Source organism: Rhinolophus ferrumequinum, chromosome 9 (assembly GCF_004115265.2).
Source record: "Rhinolophus ferrumequinum isolate MPI-CBG mRhiFer1 chromosome 9, mRhiFer1_v1.p, whole genome shotgun sequence".
NCBI classification, from domain to species: domain Eukaryota; kingdom Metazoa; phylum Chordata; class Mammalia; order Chiroptera; family Rhinolophidae; genus Rhinolophus; species Rhinolophus ferrumequinum.
The window spans coordinates 25,260,717-25,280,282 of record NC_046292.1 but is presented as its reverse complement, the minus strand read 5'-3'; the positions used below and the strand labels follow the sequence as shown (position 1 = coordinate 25,280,282).

At 52.6% G+C, this 19,566-nt stretch overlaps 1 protein-coding gene across 1 annotated transcript in view; it reads left to right on the top strand.

Annotated features, from left to right (window-relative positions):
• STK40 (serine/threonine kinase 40) overlaps positions 1–19,566 on the top strand; it is a 39,059-nt gene that overhangs the window by 8,139 nt on the left and 11,354 nt on the right. Inside the window, exons 2-6 of the mRNA XM_033114357.1 lie at positions 11,750–11,869; positions 13,555–13,640; positions 14,008–14,151; positions 16,258–16,485; positions 17,276–17,328. Coding sequence (XP_032970248.1) covers positions 11,758–11,869; positions 13,555–13,640; positions 14,008–14,151; positions 16,258–16,485; positions 17,276–17,328 — 623 coding nt within the window. The 5' untranslated portion in view covers positions 11,750–11,757. The remainder of the gene's footprint in view (positions 1–11,749; positions 11,870–13,554; positions 13,641–14,007; positions 14,152–16,257; positions 16,486–17,275; positions 17,329–19,566) is intronic.

Sequence of the window (19,566 nt, the reverse complement as noted above, 5' to 3'; positions counted from 1 at the left end):
GTCACTGTGCATGGCAGAAGGCCCCCCACAGAACCAAGGGGCCCGGTCTCCCAAGCCAGTGTGCTTGGCTGCTTCCCCAGGCTGCTTCTCTGGATGGGAGATACCAGGGCAGCACAGCCTGCGAAAGAGCTATTAAGTCTGTCCCTTCCTCCTTCGACACCCACACATAGTGACGGATTATTTGTTGTCACATCAGCTGCTTCCGGAGGCCCTTGGGAGGGGTGAGCTGGTGGCAGGGCTGGTGAGGCCGCCCTGGATTCTGTTCCGGTGTCTCGCAGAGTGGCTGCTGGTGAAGCCCTTTGACCTGTCTGCAAGGGCTGTTTTCTTGGGCCATTTCTCTTTTCCCCAGAGGGGCCTACACGTCCACCTCTGTGTGCACAGCCTTGGCGCCTTTTCTCCCGGTCACTCTGAGACACGTCCTCCTGGCCAGGGCCCTTTCACCTCCATCTGTCCCTCCAGCCTTCATGGAGGCCACGACAGAGCCCAGTGGGGACCTGTTCAGAACAATGGGGTGAACAAGGACATCGCTGATTCCATAACCTCCTCGTGTGTGTCATCTTGCCTGCTGGGGGACACTGGACATGGACCCCGAGCTGCCTGTGAGCAGTGGGGTCTTCAGGCCACTGCTGGCCCCACGCCTGCTGTACTCACCGGTCACAGTCCTGTGACGAAAGGCAGCAGCGGAGGACGGTCTGTGGGGATGTGCTGAGGGAAAGCAGGCTGGGCACAGGGCCCTCCTTCTGACCGCCCCTCCCAGTTCCCACTGGGCTGAGTCACTTCCTCTCTGGCTGCTGCAGGTACTCTCCCACATGCCCGAGAGCAGAACAGGCTTCAGGGGGTGGGGTTCACCCTGTGCAACAAGAGCGAGCTCTGGTTAGAAGCAGCAGTTCACTGGTTATTATCCCCGAGGCAGTGAAGCACAGCGTTTAGAGAATGATGTGATGTTATGTATTCTTGACAAATTGGAGCTATACATATCCTGCATTTTAAAAAGGAACAAAATCATCATGCTGTTTGGAACAGTGAAGATGACAGCACAGGCGTGAATCTTTGTCACCGGGGAGTCCTGGCTGAAACCAGGGATTACTAATCCGCCTCCCCATCCCCCAGCATCCATCCTGAGCACAGAAGCAAATGGCTTCCCGGGGCTTCCTGGGGAGACTGCTCATAGCCTTCAGGCTGCCAGGGAGAAGGGTTATCCTTGCTTCAGAGATGGCTGCAATTCCAACTCAAAGGAAAAGCCCTCAAACAGCCCCCTCACATCCAGCTAGTGGGAGTAGAAGAGAGCAGGCCGCAGGCAGCCGCCTCCAAGCCAGTGAGCTGGGCCAGGGTCTCTAGGCTTTGGTTCGTCAGCAATAAAAGGGGGAAATCTTTCCATTATGAAGTTGTGAAAATCAAGGAAACACTAAGAACAGTTCCTGCCAAGCAGTAGGTAGGTGCCCATCAAATGATAGAAGGTATTCGCCTGGAGAGACGTGTCACCAGGAGGCTTACCTCAGTCAGCATGGAGCAGGCAACACTCACCTTTCATTCAGCAAAGATTCTATGACACCACCAGCCACAACGTCATGTCTGATCCTTCAATCCTCCCACTTTTACAGAGGAGGAAACTGAGGTCCACAAAGTGTAGGTGACTCTCAGAGGGTCGGTGACTAGTTCGGGGTTACAAAGCAAGTGAGTGAGGGAAGTTGGAATTTGAACCTGGGCCTACCTGACCCCAAAATCCATCTTGATCTCCCAACTGGCATTTGAATAACTGGTCCATGGTTTGAAACGCTTGGTTCCATGGACTGCAAATTCCTGTTGGTTCCTTGGGTTGACTTTGTAGCTGGAGAATAGGCATATAGGGAAGTTGGTGGCACTGGTAGAAACACCGACATATAAGTATTGAGGTGCAGTGGGGGTGGCTCCTAGAGTGTTTGGGTCAGGGAGGGGTGGGGACCCTGCCTTGTTGATTGGGGGGAGGATGTCCCAGTAACCCTCCTCAGATTCAGCCCTTTTCTCCACAGAGACCCGGTTCAAGGTGCCTGAAATGCCTCCTTCTCCAGGGAGCAGCACCCCTCTCTCGCTGCTCACCTGCAGCTTTCTGGCTTGGCAGCTCCCTGATCAGGAGAATGATTGCTTATAAGGAACTCCAGATGGTACTGTCCTTGCTGTGACTGGCATTCCAAGAACAACCAACATCAGATAGAGAAGGAGCAGCTGAGGAAGCAGTGTGGTCAAGTCCAGAGAATGTGGGATTCGGAATTGGAAACCTGTGTTCACGTAGGTGAACGCCAGGAGACTTTAGGCCGGTCTCTCAGTATTTCTGAGCCTCAATTTCTTCTCCTAGAGAATGTTGTGTTCTGGAGCCAGGGGGTGATCAGTTACAATCACATATTTCAGAAGTGATTTGTAAGCTATAAAGTGCTGTACAAAAGTTAATGTGAGGGTGTGGGCCTCCTAGTAGGTTCTGAGTCCGAAATTCACCGCTAGAAAGGGGCTCTGGCAGTTTTTGAGGGGTGTCTGTAAGGCATGGGCCATAGATCATCTCAGTTGGATCATGTATTCAGATTTCACGCTGCTCGCCTCAGGTCTTGTCGTTTCACTCCAGGTGTAGTCAGTCAGCTAAACACATTCCTGGGCCAGAAGTCCTCTTTTCTGGGGGAAGCAAGAGTGGTAGGAATTTTTCTGACCAGCAGGAGGACATCACACTGCACACCTGAGTGGCCAGGAGGACCTGTCACTGATGTGAGGGGCCAGGCCAGGCTTTCACTCCCACGCTCCCACGTCTTGCTGCAGGAAAGCACATCTTTTTGCTGGACTCAGCAAAGAGGGGGCTGCTCTGTCTCTTCACCTGTGAGGGGGTGCGCCCAAGCTGCAGGCGTGCTGTGAAGGGGTTTCATTCCTCAGTGGGGGCTGCTCCCCAGCAGCAGGCACTGTCTAAGCACAATCTCTGGCGATCAGCTGCCTAGGCCTCCAGGCGTTTCTGACATGGGACTTTTCCTGGACAAACTTCCCAGCACTACTGCAGCCCAGTTACCTACACTGTGACCTGCTGTCTCTCTGGTCCTGGCTTCTGTCCCCTGCCATGCGCTGTAAGCTATAAAGTGCTGTACAAAAGTTAATGTGAGGGTGTGGGCCTCCTAGTACGTTCTGAGTCCGAAATTCACCGCTAGAAAGGGGCTCTGGCAGTTTTTGAGGGGTGTCTGTAAGGCACGGGCCATAGACCATAGACCATGGTGCTTCCTTCTGGGTCCCACTCCAACCCCGGCCTCTAGCTGGGTGATCAGGACCTCTGTCCCCTGCCCCAGGATGGGTTTTGGTGCCTTCTGGTGTACACACACAGTTCTACACATTCTGTTTTCTCATTCAGCAGATTGCTAGGCACCGGGTGGAGTGCAGGGGAGCCAAAGTAAATTGGGGTTGCTCCCTCGGGGGAGCTCACAGCCTGAGCTCCCCTGGGGTTGGGGGGAGTCAGACACATAAACCAATGGTTACAGCACAGCGGGAGAGGACAGAGGTGTGCTCAGGTGCTCTGGGAGCTGGAGGAGGAGAGGACTTGCTGCAGAAGGTGTCATCAGTGAGGACCAACGGAGAAGGACGAGCCAGCCAGAGAGAGGAGGGCAGGGCAAGGGTGTTCATGACACATTCAGGGAATTGTGAGTCATTTGGTATGGCTGGATTTAGGGGGCATGTAAGGGCAGCGCGGCTGGAGAGGGGGCTTGGGTCTGGCCAGGTTCACTGAGGAGTTTGTTTCTTCCTGAAGACCGTGGGAGCATTGGAGGACCCCCACAGCAGAGACAGACAGATACTGCAGGCCCAGGTCCCCAAGCAGAGGAACAAGTGCAGCCTGCTGGAACCTGTCCAGCCCCAATTACACAGGTGACTGAGGTGGGGTGTTCTGATGGAGTCGCCCCAGCATCCTTCCTGATTGGCCTCATGGAGAGCAGTGCCTCACCCTCCTGAACCTGGTGCCAAGAGAAACCCTTTGAAGGTGTGCTGCAGAAAGACGCCACCAGGTGGCAGACCTGGAGATTACACAAAGACCTCATTTTTCACCCCATTCCTTTAGCAGTGTTTGGGGTGGGGAAGGAATGGGCAATCATGCCAAGCTGGCTCTGCCCAACAAGTATGAGATTCCAAGTTTTGCCACTGTGGGCTGTGTACCCCCTCCCTCTTCCCGCCCAGAAATCCCTTTGAACCTGTGATTCTGGACAGCAGATTCCTCCAGAGTCTGGGGAGCTATTCATTCCAGCAGGTCGCCTATTCTCCCCCATCTCGGGGCACCTGAGAGTAAATTACAGACATTGTGACACTTCATCCCCAAACACTTTAGCATCTGTCACCAGAGAACAAAGACATTCTCCTATATCCTGTATTATTCCACGGTACAATTTTCAAACTCAGGAAATTTAACGTTGATACAATGCTGTTATCTAATATACAGTTCGTGTTCAGATTTTGCCAATTGCCTAGTCATGTTCTTTATAACTTTTCCCCACAGGACCACTTATCTCATTTACTTGTCATATGTCTTTAGTCTCCTTTAATCTAGAATAGTTCTTCAGCCTTTTTTTAACTATCTGACATTAATGTTTTTGAAGCATACAGGCCTATTTTGTTCAATGTCCCTCAGGTTGGGTTTGACTCATGATCAGATCCAGTTTATACATTTTTGGTAAAAAAAAAAAAATAGTAACGTAAGTGTTGTCATATCCTTATAAGTGCGTCACAGCAGGAGTAATGTGGTGCCGTGTGTCCCGGAAAATAAGACCTGGCCGGACAATCAGCTCTAATGCGTCTTTTGGAGCATAGATTAATAATATATTGTATAAGATCAGGTGTTATATTAATTTTTTTTTTTTAAGATTTTATTGGGGAAGGGGAACAGGACTTTATTGGGGAACAGTGTGTACTTCCAGGACTTTTTTCCAAGTCAAGTTGTTGTCCTTTCAGTCTTAGTTGTGGAGGGCGCAGCTCAGCTCCAGGTCCAGTTGCCATTTCTAGTTGCAGGGGGCGGAGCCCACCATCCTTTGTGGGAGTTGAGGAATCAAACTGGCAACCTTGTGGTTGAGAGCCCACTGGCCCATGTGGGAATCGAACTGGCAGCCTTCGGAGTTAGGAGCACAGCGCTCCAACCGCCTGAGCCACCGGGCCGGCCCTGTTATATTAATTGTTGCTCCACAAGACGCATTAGAGCTGATTGTCCAGCCAGGTCTTATTTTCAGGGAAACAGGGTGTCAGTTTATTCTGTTATTGGCAATACTGACTTTGACCATTTGGTTAAGGTTGCAGCTTTTTTTATTTTTTTAAAGTCAGGTATTTTACACACATTGAATTTCACAGATCTTTTACTGTACAATTCAGTCATTTTGACAAATGCACGTACCCAGAAGTTATGTCCTTCGATAGTAAAAGGGGTGGTTTTACAGCCCCGCATATGTGCTTTGTCCGCCTCCCCCTATCCTGCTCCTGGAGAGCTTGGAGTGGAAGCACTAGGTCTTAATTCCATCAAGTGGACCCGTTTGGGGGTGACCTCCTCATACTGTGGATGGTCCCTCCCTGTGCCCTGAGTTGATAATGGCCAGCTGGTGCTCCAACCCCTGCTTCCCCCCTAAGCAGTGAACAAAACCAGAGGATGAGATGCTGTGTGCCTCTGCCCAAGAGTAGGCACTCACTGCCCTTGGCCCGCAAGAGCTGTACTCTCGCTGCTACAGAACGTGCACCTGGCACTACAACCGTCTGCTCCTCAGCAGCTTGGCCCACCCCCAGGCCTCCTGTCCTCCCCACACCAAGTTGAGCATGTCACTCAGGCTGGCCATCAGGCCGCCTGGCCTGTAGTCTCAGGCGAGCAGACAGCAGGTTCAAGGTGTCTTAAGCCTTTAATCTAGTTGCCCTCCTGCTCTCCACCTCCCTAACTCAGTGCCTAACTGTCCCTTTCTCCTTGGGCAGAAGAAATCCAAAGCTACTGTGTCTAAGCTAACAGTAGCACAATTCATCAAATTCTTACACTGTGCCAGTAGGTACTCCGCTGGGCCTGTTGTGTGGACTGTCTCAATCTGTCCTTCGACCAACCTTGGAGGGTAGGTACTGTGCACCATTTTGCAGATAGAATAAGTAACTTGTCCAAGATCCCATCACTACTAAGTGATGGTGCCAGGCTTTCAATCCAGGTTTGGCTCACTCAGAGGTTCCCAGCCAGTGTGTGTTATGTAGATCAAAATGGTGATCCCTTCAGCCGAAGGGCCCCCAGTCCTTGCAACCCCAAGTGCTATGCAAATGTTTCTCTTCGTTATGACAGGAAAAAGACCAAGACTCGTTACTCTCCTGTGTTAATGTGCGGTGGGCAGAGACTCTTTCCGCCTCCCTCCTGGGATCTGCTGCAGGTCTGGCACACAGCCCCATAACATGTGGCAAATAGGATTGAAGCCAGGCATGGGTGGGAGCTCTGTGCTCACTTCCAGGTGCCAGCTCACAGAGGTGTAGGGCTCTGCCTTCATGAGACACCACCACAGGTGAAGTCCAGAAGCCTACACAGCTCAGGAACTTTCTGCTTATTTGTTTGTTCTGGTTTATTTTGACAGAGCCAGGAAACATGGGGGTGTGGTAGGGGCTGCTGACAGGCACAGCTTGAATATTGATGCCTTCGGCTCAGTCTGATCCAGCAGTGTAGACATAGTCCTTTGGTTCTTAGCAGGAGCACAGAAAGAAGCTGCTGACAAATCGTGGCTACCAGCTGCTGCTGTCACACATGCACGCACAGCAAGTGCTGCCCTGGGTCACAGTCTGCTGTTTGCTCCTCGCAGGGACTGCCCTTGTACTCCGCCTTCCCTGGTTTGGTTTGCAAGGTCGCCCATCTCTCCAGGAACCCAGAGCAAGAAGCCTGGGATGAAGTTGAGTGCAGAACTTCCTGCACATGTGGGCAGGCCCCACAGCTGCCCCTCCTGCTTGTGGGGGTTGGGATCACTCTGGGGATCGCACTATGCACGGTTTAAGAGTCGGCTGCCGGAGGCCACGCACCTGCGCACCTGTGTGGGGGCTGTGGGGGTGTCTCTGGAGTGAGTGATGGTGCCCTCCGTGCCTTGGGCAGCTTCAGCTCCATTGTGGTTGGGCGGAGCAGAGGACAGACTGAGCTGGGGAGGCCTCAGGACTATCTCTTTGCAGCTCACCTCCCTTTGGGGTTGGTGGTGTGTCCACCATTTTGAGCTGTGCCCTGCCATAGGGTGCCTTGCCCGGCTCTCCCCTGCCCAGCTATCCAGTACTACTCTGTCACGCTGTGCTCCTCGATTTGTCATCAAGGGCCTTAGACTCGTGTGTGGCTAATGGCCCGGACTTCATTGCTTTGTGGGGGAGATGGGCTCACATGGCCCAGCAGCTTTGAGGGGACATGACTGTGGGGACAGAGTCCCCGAGAGCGATTTCCAGGCTCTCGGCCTCACGTGGAAAGGTGCTGGCTCGGTTATTAGATGGCCATCAGCTGTTACAACTGCCGTGGCTACGCTGGCATTGGGGTGGTTGGTTGGTTGGTTGGTTGGTTGGTTGGTTGGTTGGTTGGTTGGCAGAGAAGTAGACGGCGGATTGTGCATCGTGTGGCTCCTGCTTCCTGTGTCTCCTGTGTATAGCCGCCAGCGAGACTATAGTGGTGTGAACCCCCATCCATGGCTCCGTTGGTGTTCCTTTTTGGCCTCACCATATTCTGTGTTCTTATGCGGGGAGCAGGACCAGAGACCCCGCATGACATGACCGCACCCCCAAATTGACAGAGTGTGGCAGGCCTCTCCTCCTCTGGGCAAGCCATGGTGGCTGGAGGGAGCCGAGGCCCTCTCGTGCTGAGGGCCACAACTGGCTGCCTAGGCTGGGCCAATCCAATGGAACCCCTGCTTTCAGGATGAGGAGTGCAGCCTGTAGGAGGCAGGGCTTCCAGGCTGGGTTCTCTTTCAGTGCCTCCCTCCCAGCCTCCACCCCTCACCCCTACTGTTGCCTCACTGAGCTTCCTGTTGAGCCCAGATTCTAAGGGAACCATCGCTGACTTGAGGGGATAGCACACAGAATAGCTGGGAGATTTAAAGCTCCGGATTTAAATCCTAAGCCAGGATTGCTGAGTTCCTGGGGAGCTGAGCAGTGGGCCCAGGAAACACCAGCAAATGGCTGCCTCTTAGGCAGGCTGGGCCAGGGGCCTTCCCTCCAGCCTGAGGACCGGTATCTCTGGAGGGGCCTGGCCCTAAGTCCCTCTCAGATCAGGGTAGCTAGAGCTCCCACAGCACAGATCTTACTGTAAAGCCAGGATCTCTCTAAGTGGCCTCCCCCATGGGCGCATTTGTGATCCATTGGCAGGTGTGTCTCTGGAGGGGGACACATGAGGAGGGTTTGAAAGTGGGGCGCATCCTCCCTGCGCTTCCACAGGGGAGCAGGGAACAGGAGGGTCTGTCCCCAGGGGTCTTTGCTCACCTCACTAGTGAGCCTGCAGCAGCAACTTCTGCTTTTCCAGGCCTGCCTCCTCGTCCTGCTTCCTTTGCCTCCACCAGCTCTGGGTGGCATGAAGGAATATTCAGGAAGAGAAGCAGCCTTGCTACCACTCCCCTACCAGCAGCATCTTTTCCCTCTCCCTGCCCGTCTGCTCCCATCCTTCTGTCTGCCTACATTTTGGAGCAGTTCCCATGCCATTTGCTTGAGCTGCATCTTGAGTGGGGTAGGCGGGGTCAGGGTGAGCCCACTCATTGTGCTGCAGCTGCTCCCAGCAAACTGTTGTCTAGACCATGCGTGTGTGTAGGCACCTGGGCTGTGTCTGCACAGATATGATGAGGCCTCCTCAGTGGTCTCCAGGGAAGGAGGAGGACAGGGCCAGAATGGCATGGAGCCAGCCGACCTGATAAAAACCATCACCAACTGTGGGAAGGCGTCCAGCCCCATTCATAAGAGTGTCTGTTGGGCCGGGCTCTGGGGGTGCACTGGGGTTTTGTTTTTTTACTATGGAATTTTTAGTCTAGTGGTGAGGGAAGGATATTAAGGATATAAACACAAAAACAGTAAATAGATAATCACAAAAATACGGAAATTGCTGTGGAGGAAAATTACAGGATACCGAGTGAGCCTACCTGGGACCCACGGGTGGTGAGGGTGCCAAGGAAGGCTTCTCTGAGGACATGATGCTTCAGTTGAGAAGGATGCACAGAAGGTAGCCAGACACATTAGTGCCCAGCTTTTTAAGATTTTTCTAGAAACAGTTTTATTCTTCCCTGCTTTCGTGTGAATGACTTTGAATCTGCTTACGGCATGAGCTTCTTTGGCAGAAGTCATGGCTGAGCCTAACCATGGCTTCTGCTCCATCTGGGAGCTGTCAGGGCCTACTGAGCTACACGGTCCTAGTTCCTCTCCGAGTGAAGTCATGGATCTGCTCCTCAGAGGGCTGACCATTCATCCTGGGGCTTGATGGGAGGCAAGCCTGGTGGCTCAGACTAGAAGTACATCTTGTCTTCTCCTAATTTCCAGTTCGCTGCATGGAGTCTCCTGGGGTTTTATAATAAAGGCCAGAATGGAAACCGTGGAGATTAACCTAACGGGTGCATACGCACCTGTTCTCAGAGTAGGGGCCAGCCTTCCAGGAATCACAGCAAAAACAAACTAAATGAAAAGAGAACTATTTAATTACATAAACATTTAACCTTTTTTTTATTTGAAAAAGTTAAAAGATTAAGAAAAACCACATTCTATGTCAGTTATAGCCTTAATATAACAGAGTTTCTAAAAATCAGTAAGACCGATACACACAAAGTAGTAAAAAATGGAAAAAGAATATGAACTGGAAATTCATTAAAAAATAATACGTATAGCCAGTAAGGATGTGAAACAAGTTCAATCTCGCAAATAACTAAGGAATTATGAATTTAAACAATGATATACTTTTCATTGCCCATCAACTTGGCAATCTTTAAAATTAAGGGCATATTCCTGGTGCAGGTCCTGGGACCTACTCACCCACACCTCTGCTGGGGTCTAAACTGGCCCAGCCTCCCCGAGAGCAGCCTGGCAGTATATGTCAAACACCTTTAAAAATGCCCCTACAGTTCCACTTCTTGGAATTTACCCTAAGGAAGAGAGATGAGTATGCCAAGGCATATATACGTAATTATTAATAAAAATATTAAAAGATGGAAAGAATCTAGATTTCCATGAGTAGGGGTGTGGTCCAGTAAGTCATGATATATTCTTACCAAGGAGACTAACTATTTCCAGTGATGCTACAGAATATTGTCATACAGGGATGTTAATGGTGCTTTGTTTGTTTTTTACGGCTTTGAGATATACTTCACATGCCATCAAATTCACCCTCATAGTGTAATTTAGGTGGGAGAAAGGGAAACTTACAAAATGGTATCACAGAGTGGTCCAAGTATTTGTAATAATGAAAAGTGTAAGCATATACACATACAAACGCACAGACAAGAAAGTCGGCTTGAATGTTAAAAGTGATTACATCTGGGTGGTGAGATCAGGAGTACCTATTTTCTTATTTTTGCATGTCTATATTTTCTAATGCTTCCACAGGGAATGCCAATTACTTTTGTATGAAGAAAAAAACCCAGAAGTTTAGGGCTCAGTGTTCCCCAGCCCTCTGTGGAAGGGTCAAGTTTTCACTCCTTATGTGGCCATCCGGTCCCCTAGATCTGGTCCTTACCCCTTCTCTGGGTCACCTCTCTCCACTCCATTTCATACTATGCACTCCAGCAACACAGACTGCTTGAAGCTGGCTGCTTAAGTGCCATTTCTTACCTCTGTACATTTGCTCACCCAGGTCCCTCTGCCTGGAATGGCCAGGCCCCACCTTGCCTGGCCCATTCCAGTATCACCTCCTCAGGGAAGTTTCCCCTGAGCCCCCTCCCCCACGCCGGGCCAGGACGTCCCCTCAGGATGGGGCAGCCAGCCTTCCCTGAGCATTCCTGTGACCGTCTGCCCTCATCTTCATACACCTGTTTCCTCACCCCACCTCCAGGACACAGCATGCCTGAGGTGTTACCTACAGACAGCTGGAAGGAGTGACTCTGTTTTTAAAAATCCATGTCTAGAGGTTAATGTCTTCTAGAATCTGGCTCCTGTGTCCACCTTTTGTTTTAACCCTGGAGGAGATAGAGATTACCAGGTGAATCCTAAGTGTTCGCGACCTCCACTGGTGTCCTTTAACTGGCTCCTAAATGCACAGTATATATGTTTCTTAAAAGTAATTAAAGAAAATTTTGAAAATAGAAGAAAGGGAAGAGAAAACAAGTTAATAACCCCCCTGACAACTTCGGGGTGTTCTTCCATCTGAGAGGACCTGAGAGTAGAGAGTTGTAGAGAGGAGACGCTCAGGCAGCCACTCTCACACTTCACGGGCATAAGAATCCCCTGGGCCTCGTGTACATCGTGCCAGTTCCCGGGGCCCACACCCCAGAGATCAGATCTTTCTGTGGTAGCCCCTCAGGGACCCCACATCTCCACAAAGTGTCATCCTCTCTGCATTTGACCCCTTTGTGGCAAGCTGCCCACCTCTGTAGCCATTACACGCTGCTACACCCACCTGGAGTTCCTAACTAATCCCAAGTAAAGGAGCCATGGCTCTTTGTCACCAGGAACCTTCAGGGCTCCTCTGGGAGGGGGCGGTGGCAGTGGCAGCGGGAACAGCAGCAGCAGCTGTGTGACGCATCCCCAAACCCGAGACTTGGAGTCTGGGTTAGCGTAAGGAAACTCACGGACTTGCTCAGTGAGAAGGGCTCTTTTCTGTCTTATCTAGAGCTGAGAATGAAGCGGAGAGCATCAGACAGAGGAGCTGGGGAAACGTCAGCCAGGGCAAAGGCTCTAGGAAGTGGGATTTCCGGAAATAATGCGAAGAGAGCTGGACCATTCATCCTGGGTAAGCCTCTGATCGCTGGGGGTGTGCGGGTGTTGGGGGACAGGGGCCAGGCGCACTGGTGGGCACAGTCTTACCTGTGAACATGCAGAATGAACCCGTGTGGGGTCCTGACCAATCCTCGGCCTGGCCCAGCTTCGTCACTTTCACTGCAGTCTGTTTATGCCTGTGGAAGGTCCAGAGCCTTAGGTCATTCTGTACCAAAAGCTGTCATTTTTGTTGTAGCCACATCAGCCTTGGGTCAGTCTTAGCTGAGAGCTAGACTGTATCTTCCCTCCAGGGAATCCTATGTGTACCCCCCAGGATGTCACCACGGGAAGCTGCATTGGAATCCAGGGACCATCATCCAAGGCACTTCTTGGACCATTCTTGGAGGGCACAATTAATTTCACAAAGCATTTGGTATAGCCCCCGACACTTCTTCTAGAAGTGTCCCAGAAACCCTGTCGAATTGGGTGTTCCCACCGGTCCCGAGGAGCAGCAGCGCCTTTCTGAATGATGGTAGAGGCACAGCAAGTCCAGATGGCTTAGGCTCGGGGTTGCAGGTGGGGTGGGCTCTGAGGGCCGACTATCCTAGCAGCCAGAGACGGTGTGTGAGCTTTGCTAGGGGCCAGCATCTTGGACTTAAACGGGCACAGGAGCATTCCAACTGCAGTCAGTCAGCAAGTAGTTCCGGTGCCTTCTCCGTACCAGGCCTGTGCTTCACTAGGGATGCAGCCCTGCGTGAGACAGACAAGTTCCTGCCCTCACAGAATTGAGCATTCTAGTTGCAAAAAGAAACAGAGTAAACATTGCACAAGGTCATCGCTGGGGCAGTAAGTGCCTTGAAGGAAGTAAACAAGATGATGTGAGAGAGAGTGAGAAGGGCCTAGAGACAGGAAGGTTCTGCATGAGGAAGTGCCATTTGCGCTGACACCCAAGGACAAGAAGAAGCCAGCCATGTGAAAAGCAGGGGAAAAGCGTTCTGGACAGAAGGAACAGCAAGGGCAGAAGCCCAGAGGCAGGAAAGGGCTTACTGTCTTAGGAATTAAGAAGCCAGTGTAGCCGGAGTGTGGTGAGGCGGGTAGGGAAACATAATCAGAAAGATGGACAGGAACCAAATCATGTAAGACTTTGGAGACCAAAAAGGGGGTTTCAATTGCAGTAAGTTGATCACTGTTAAAGATCTTTAGCAGTGCAGTGACAGTATTTGATTTATGCTCTGAAAGCTCAGGCAGGGCACTGTCACAAGACCACTAGCAATACACATCTCCAGAAATACAGAAGTTCCCAAAAGCCAACACTTGCACCAGGGCCAGGTGGCCATATCAGACTGCCAGGGGCACCTGTTAGAGCTATAGTTTCCTGGTTCTCACCCTGGAGTTGCTGATTCAGAGGGGCCAGCTGAGAGCTCCTTTTTAAACACATGCTCCTCAGAGATTCCAGCCTGACCCACTGTTGAAAATCCCCGTTTTTGAGAAATGTGTCTATAAAAGCCAGGTGTACCTCAGGCAGATGAATACAAACCCTCCGTTTTTGGAGGGGAGCCTGTGAGAACTCTCCACCAGGAGTCTTTGGGGGGTGAGTTCAGTGGATGTGAACTGTGGTGCCCCCTTAAAGAGAGGAGCTAGCCAAAAGACCACGCGGTGCCATGGTACCATAATAGACAGCACTGCTGGGCAGTAAGCCAGACACTCTCTGTGCCATAGGTCCCCGTCTGGGTAACTCCCCGGTGCCAAGCATTGTGCAGTGTTTGGCGAGGAAAGATGGCACGGATGACTTCTATCAGCTGAAGGTAAGTGAGGCACGGGAGTGGGGGTGGGGGACTGGGGACCCAGGGGCAGTCCTGCCAGCCCGGCTCTTCCCGCTCTCCACTGTCGCACCTACACCACTTGTGAGCAAGAGTGGCACCATTTCTTCCTGAGAAGCATCAAGTTCACATAGCCTTGCTCTGAACAACTGATTTAAAGAGCTCTGTGCATAAATTACATTGCCGTCACATTAAGAAAAACTGTTTCATATGTGCATGTGTGAGTGTGTCTGCGGGTGTTGCATGGTAGACGCTAAACCCCTGCTTTTCCTGTTCTGGTCATTCTGATTTGTAAAGTAAGGATTTTTTGGGTTATTATTTTTTTTTTTTATGTATGTGTGCCTTCCTAAAGATCCTTACCCTTGAAGAGAGGGGGGACCAAGGAATAGAAAGCCAAGAGGAGAGGCAAGGCAAGATGCTGTTACACACCGAGTACTCTCTGCTTTCCCTCCTCCACACGCAGGATGGTGTGGTCCACCACCACGGTCTCTTCCAGGTGAGTGGCTGCCTCCTCCCCCAGACCCTTCACCTCAGGCTGTACTTGCTGGGTCCACACCTATACTTTGAGCAGCTCACCCATGAGACCCCTGGCATCCCTGCATGCTGGGTGCGTTGGGACTTCCTGGGCTGAGTGGACTGGAGGGCAGGCTGGGCCGGGCCAGCTGCTGCAGTGCTCTGCTGTGATGACCACAGCCTAACAGGAATGCACAGTTTTCATCTTACAGCCTTTCTTTGAAGAGCCGCTTTTCTGAGAAAAGAGGAAAGCAGGAAGTCATTTAAAGACACACGGGCTCTTTCTACTGTGCTGTCAGGAATTAGCCAGGCCAGGGTGGAAGGAAGGACAGTGAGGAAGCATGAGCACTTGGGGCCAATTGTTTTGGTACCAACAGTCCTTGTGTCTGCCCAGGCATTTCAGTTTGCTCAGCAAGCGTCCCTGAGCCCCCGTGCTCTGATGTTCCAGGTCCCTTAGGAAAGTTACTAATTAGCAATTTGTACCTTGAAAAGAGCCCTCCACAGGGCAGAACTGAAATTGTGTCTCCAGAAATGAAGAAGCAGGTTCAAAATGCCCAGGAGGCCTCCTGCTCAGGCCCCCAGCAGAGCCTGTGCAGGACTCAGCCAGATGTGCTGGCCAGTGCCCCCTCGTACTCGAAAAGCAGCATGGTGTCAGGGAGCCAGCAGTCCTGGATTTAGGTTGTGTGACCACAGGCATGTCACTGCCGGTCACTAAGCCTCAGATTCCTCATCTGTGAGCTGTGGATAGTGATCATGATGCCCACCTCGTAGGGTGGGTGGGGAGGTGACGAGAGTGTATAAAGCACCGGCCTGCCCTGGTGCACTCTTGTGTTATTTCAGGCCGTGAAAACTTGTCAGCTTGATTCCTGAAATAAAATAAATAAAAATGCCTCCCGCCCGCAAACATACATCACACCAAGGTCTTTATTCTAAGATGTGCAATTAGAGGCAACCCAAAGTATCATCAGACAACTCTGAAAATTAAGGGTGTTTCCCTTAAATATGAAGTCAAACTGATGGTGATGGCGGTTTCTTAGTACGTTGTTTCTGATAGCTTCAAAGCTTGGCCTCAGCTTGTGTAAGTTTGGGTAAGAAAACGTAGGTGATTAGTATTTCTAGAGTGATCTGTGTGCCAGGCACTGCTGAGCCTCTGGGGAAGAGAGAATAAGAGGTGCGATCTGCTCTGCAGGAGGAATGTGCGTATTCAGTTCCCCAGAGGTGACCGACCGTCAGTCTGCTGGGGATGACACCCAGGGCCTCCTCAAGCTGGTTCGATAGAGGTCCCCGTGTTGTACCTCTTTTTGTCTTACTTGAAATACCTTTTCAGCAAGGAAATGGGTCCAGAACTCCCAACGGCAGTGTTGGTAGCAGTGCCCATCTACTGAGCCCTGGCTGGGGCAGGACCAGCGCTCGGCCTGGGCTCTTATTCTCTCAGGAACCTGCGAGGGAGGGGTTGCTAGCGTCCATTCACAGATGATGAAGCAGAGACTTAGGTTGGGTGAACTGCCCCAGGTCCCACGGCTAGGACAAGGTGGGACTGGGCCGACACCCAACTGTCAGGCACCAGACCGTGCTCTTAACCACTGTCATGTGGCTACCCAGGAGGCCTGCTCCCGTGTGAAAGCAGTTATCTTGGACACACAGAACACTTCACTTCTGCCATTTTGGATCCTGGAAGGAAGTGTACAGTGGTCATTGCTATAATCCCTGGAGCGCTGGCGGGGGGAGGATGCAAGGGCCCTGGCTTTACTGCCTGGACACTGGTTCAGGGGGCCTGTTGGCTTTAAATGCCCAGCCCCTATCTGAACCCTTCGCATGAGGATCAGAGCATGAAGCCTGTACCCGAGCGGTTATACTTCAGCCTCAGCACCTGGCTGGGCCTGGCACTGATACACAGGAAGCTGGGCATGGCACGTGGCCCCACCGTCCATGCTGCCCAGGCCTCAGGCCTCCGCCGCCCACGCACGTGCAGGCTTGTTCCAGGCTCTCTCGTTGTTGTGTTTGTCCGGCCCCAGAGGAGAGTCCCCCCCGAGCCCTGGCCCGGCCCTGCCAGGCCCACAGCAAGCCCCATGTGCCCCCTGCCTCCCAGGACCGCACCTGTGAAATCGTTGAGGACACAGAATCCAGCCGAATGGTTAAGAAGATGAAGAAGCGCATCTGCCTCGTCCTCGACTGCCTCTGTGCCCATGACTTCAGCGACAAGACTGCCGACCTGATCAACCTGCAGCACTACGTCATCAAGGAGAAGAGGCTCAGCGAGCGGGAGACCGTGGTCATCTTCTACGACGTGGTGCGCGTGGTGGAAGCCCTGCACCAGGTGAGGCTCTGCCCTCTGCGTCCCCTCCGTCCCTGGCCTGGGAGCGTCCTGGGCCCCACATGCCTCAGAAAGCAGAAGCAGCTCTGTCCCACCCTCACCCAGGTGTGCTTTGCAGTGGGAAGTGTCCAGAAGGAAAGTGGCCAGATGAGACGGACACAGTGCTGCAGACCTCAGCCCACGATCCTGGGGAGGGGGGCGCCCGGACAGGCAGCCAAGCAGAACCCAGCGCAGTGATTCCCTGTCAGTTGAGAGGCTAAAACTGAGTCTCCAGGCTTGGAGTGATGACTGCGATATCCGCTGTGGGTGGCCACAGCCCATCTCTGAGCTTTCCCTGGGATTGGGGGTGTCAGGTACCCCAAAGTCCAGGTTAGGTGAGCCTCTTCCAGGCACACAGCTTCTGCAGTCCGATCCTGCAGTACTTGGTCACCAGAGACATGAGAGTTCATCTCTGACCCCAGATCCAGGCAGATGCTTCGTTTTTTGTTTTTGTTTTTTCCAATGGGAAGTTTGATGGAGGTGGAAAAATAACTGCTTTTCCCTATTGGCTGCTGCCCTGAGGGGACAAAGAGCTGGGAAACTGCACTGGGTGAGGCAGATTGCCTGGGCTCACATATTCGTACACTTGGCTGATGAGGCCTTAGAATGGTCCTGGTCTGTCTGTGGAGCCTAAGGAGACATGTCACAGAGCTTTTTCCTGCCTTCCTAAACACCCGGAGAGCCACATCTTACAGGCAGGGCCCAACGCCACCCCTCACCTTCCCGGTACAAACCGTGTGCTGTTGTCTTCCAGAAAAACATTGTGCACAGAGACCTGAAGCTTGGGAACATGGTGCTCAACAAAAGGTAAGGTCCACTTCTGATCTTGGCGTTGGGACAGGCCCCATGCTGCAGCTGCCCCACGCCCTGCAGTGTCCCTGTGGGGAGTCTGACTCAGAACAGCCCAGCGCTCCCAGGAACCCCGGTGGCTGGGGCTGGGATGCCTGCTTCTGTCTTTGCCACATGGGAATATGGTGCTTGCTAGGAAGGAGTCTTACAGGCCATAGACAGAGAGCTCTGGGTAGGATTTCAGAGATCCCCCCCCCCAGTGCATTCATGCCTAGTGAGTGCTCAGTAAATGACTATAAAAAAATGGACAGACAGCTGAAGAAATGACAGAGGAGCGAAACTGTCATAGGTCAGGTTCCCAGGAAGCACTCAGATGTGCATGCAGGAGGTTTACTGGGGAGAGCGCTCAGGGAGAAGGGGCAGGACTGGGCAGAGGGAGAAGCTGAGCTGTGTGCTGCCCTGATAGGGTCTCAGCCTGGAAAGCTGAAGAGACAGGTGGCCTTTCAAATGTCCCAGATCCAGGCAAGAGGGCACAAGAGGGCTCTATATCCTCTCTGCGGCCAGCCACTGAACGTGGGCTGAGCCTGGGGTGGGACGTAGCGTTAGGCCAGGCAGTTTCCATTGGTTAAGGGACTTCCCAGACAAGGCCACAGCTACGAGTGGTCAGCATCCAACACGCCCAGCATGTGGTGCCTCACTCGTGGAGCCAGTGGCAGAGGGAGATCACGGGAGGCCCCGACCTCAAGCCATCACCCCCCTCAGGCAGAGGGTCTGGGCCCGTTCCGAGTGACCTGCGGCAGCAGTAGAGGGACACCAACCATGCAGGTGCATAGGCTGACGGGAGGAGGGCCCGCTCTGTACACCACAGTCCAAGAAGCGCAGCGCTGGGAAGGGCCCACCCCCTTCGCCCACTCTCCCTGGACCTCTCTCACCCTCTCCTCCCTCTCACCTCCAGGTGTTGAAGTGGGTTGGAGGGCTTGCAAATGGCAGGCAGCATAAATCTCAGCAGAAGTGGGTGATTTGTTCCATAATGTGGTCGCCCACCCAAAAGGGGCCACTGTCCCTATGAAGTGGCCATGGCCAAAGCCACAGCAGTTGCAGGAAAAGAAGCTGTAGGGAGAAGGGCCTCTGGGTAGGGGTGTGGGGGCACCTGCAGTGCCAGCCTGAGATGCCATGGAAGGATGCTCAGCCTGTGTCCCAGAGCTCCCCATGTGATGTGATGCCGACCAGAAAGCAGATATACTACACGGAAAACCAGTGTGCAGAGGCGCCGAGGGCCAACAAATTGACTCAGCCCTCTGAGCCAATTTGTGAAAGATGAGTAAAGATTTGCCGTCCTGAGAAGTGAAGTGATGAAAACCTGACCCTTTTGTGCTCCACAGAAAGAGGGAAGAAAACGGATATACTTGAACCCTTGAGTAAGACAGTTAGGGAAGCCAGAAGGAGCCGGACTTGGGGGTCAGATGTGGCTCACAGCCCAGCACTGCCTCTTAATTACCCTTGAGACGTGAGAGTTTGTTGGATTATTTATTCATTGACCAATTCATTCATGTATCGAGAAGCTGCTATGGTACCCAGGACTTCTCTGAGCTTGCGTTTCCTCACCTGTCAGAGTGGAGGTGATTATACCTTCATGCCTCACAGGTTTTGGCCCCACGTCCGCGCACCCACCCCCTTGCTAGACCAGCCAGGGCTCGTACGCTCGCTTCCCTCTGGAGATGAGGCCCGCTGTGTGCTGAGTGACTGATGAGGACTCCATGGTGGGGCCCAGCAGTGCCCCAGCCCCAGCTCTGCGTTTCACAAGGAGGGCAGGTGTCACAGAACACCGACCATCCCCGCCCTGACGGCAGGTTGTCCGAGTCGGAGACGCAGCGCTGGCCCTCTGTGGCATGTTGGGTCAGTCACCATCCCACTCTGGACTTCAGGCTCACTGTTCACAATGAGAGGGCACATTTTTTGAGCACGAAGTCCATGTGGCTGCAGAGCACATGTCCTCTGCAATCTTCCGCAGAGCTTTTCATTGGCTTGGATAAGCATCCTGAGGGCTAATCCGAGAATGTGCCGTCAGGGCTCCTGCACTACAGCCACCCCAGCGCTCTAGGCCTCTGTCACCGTGGTGGGTTTGCTTCCGCCTCTCACTTCTCCAGGCCCCTAAAGTTCTGGGAAGGTAGTTGAGGTCACACCTCTCTGCTAACGCCGTGTAGCTGCAGCAGCTCGTGTGTGTGTGTCTGTACATGCGTATGCGTGTATATGTAC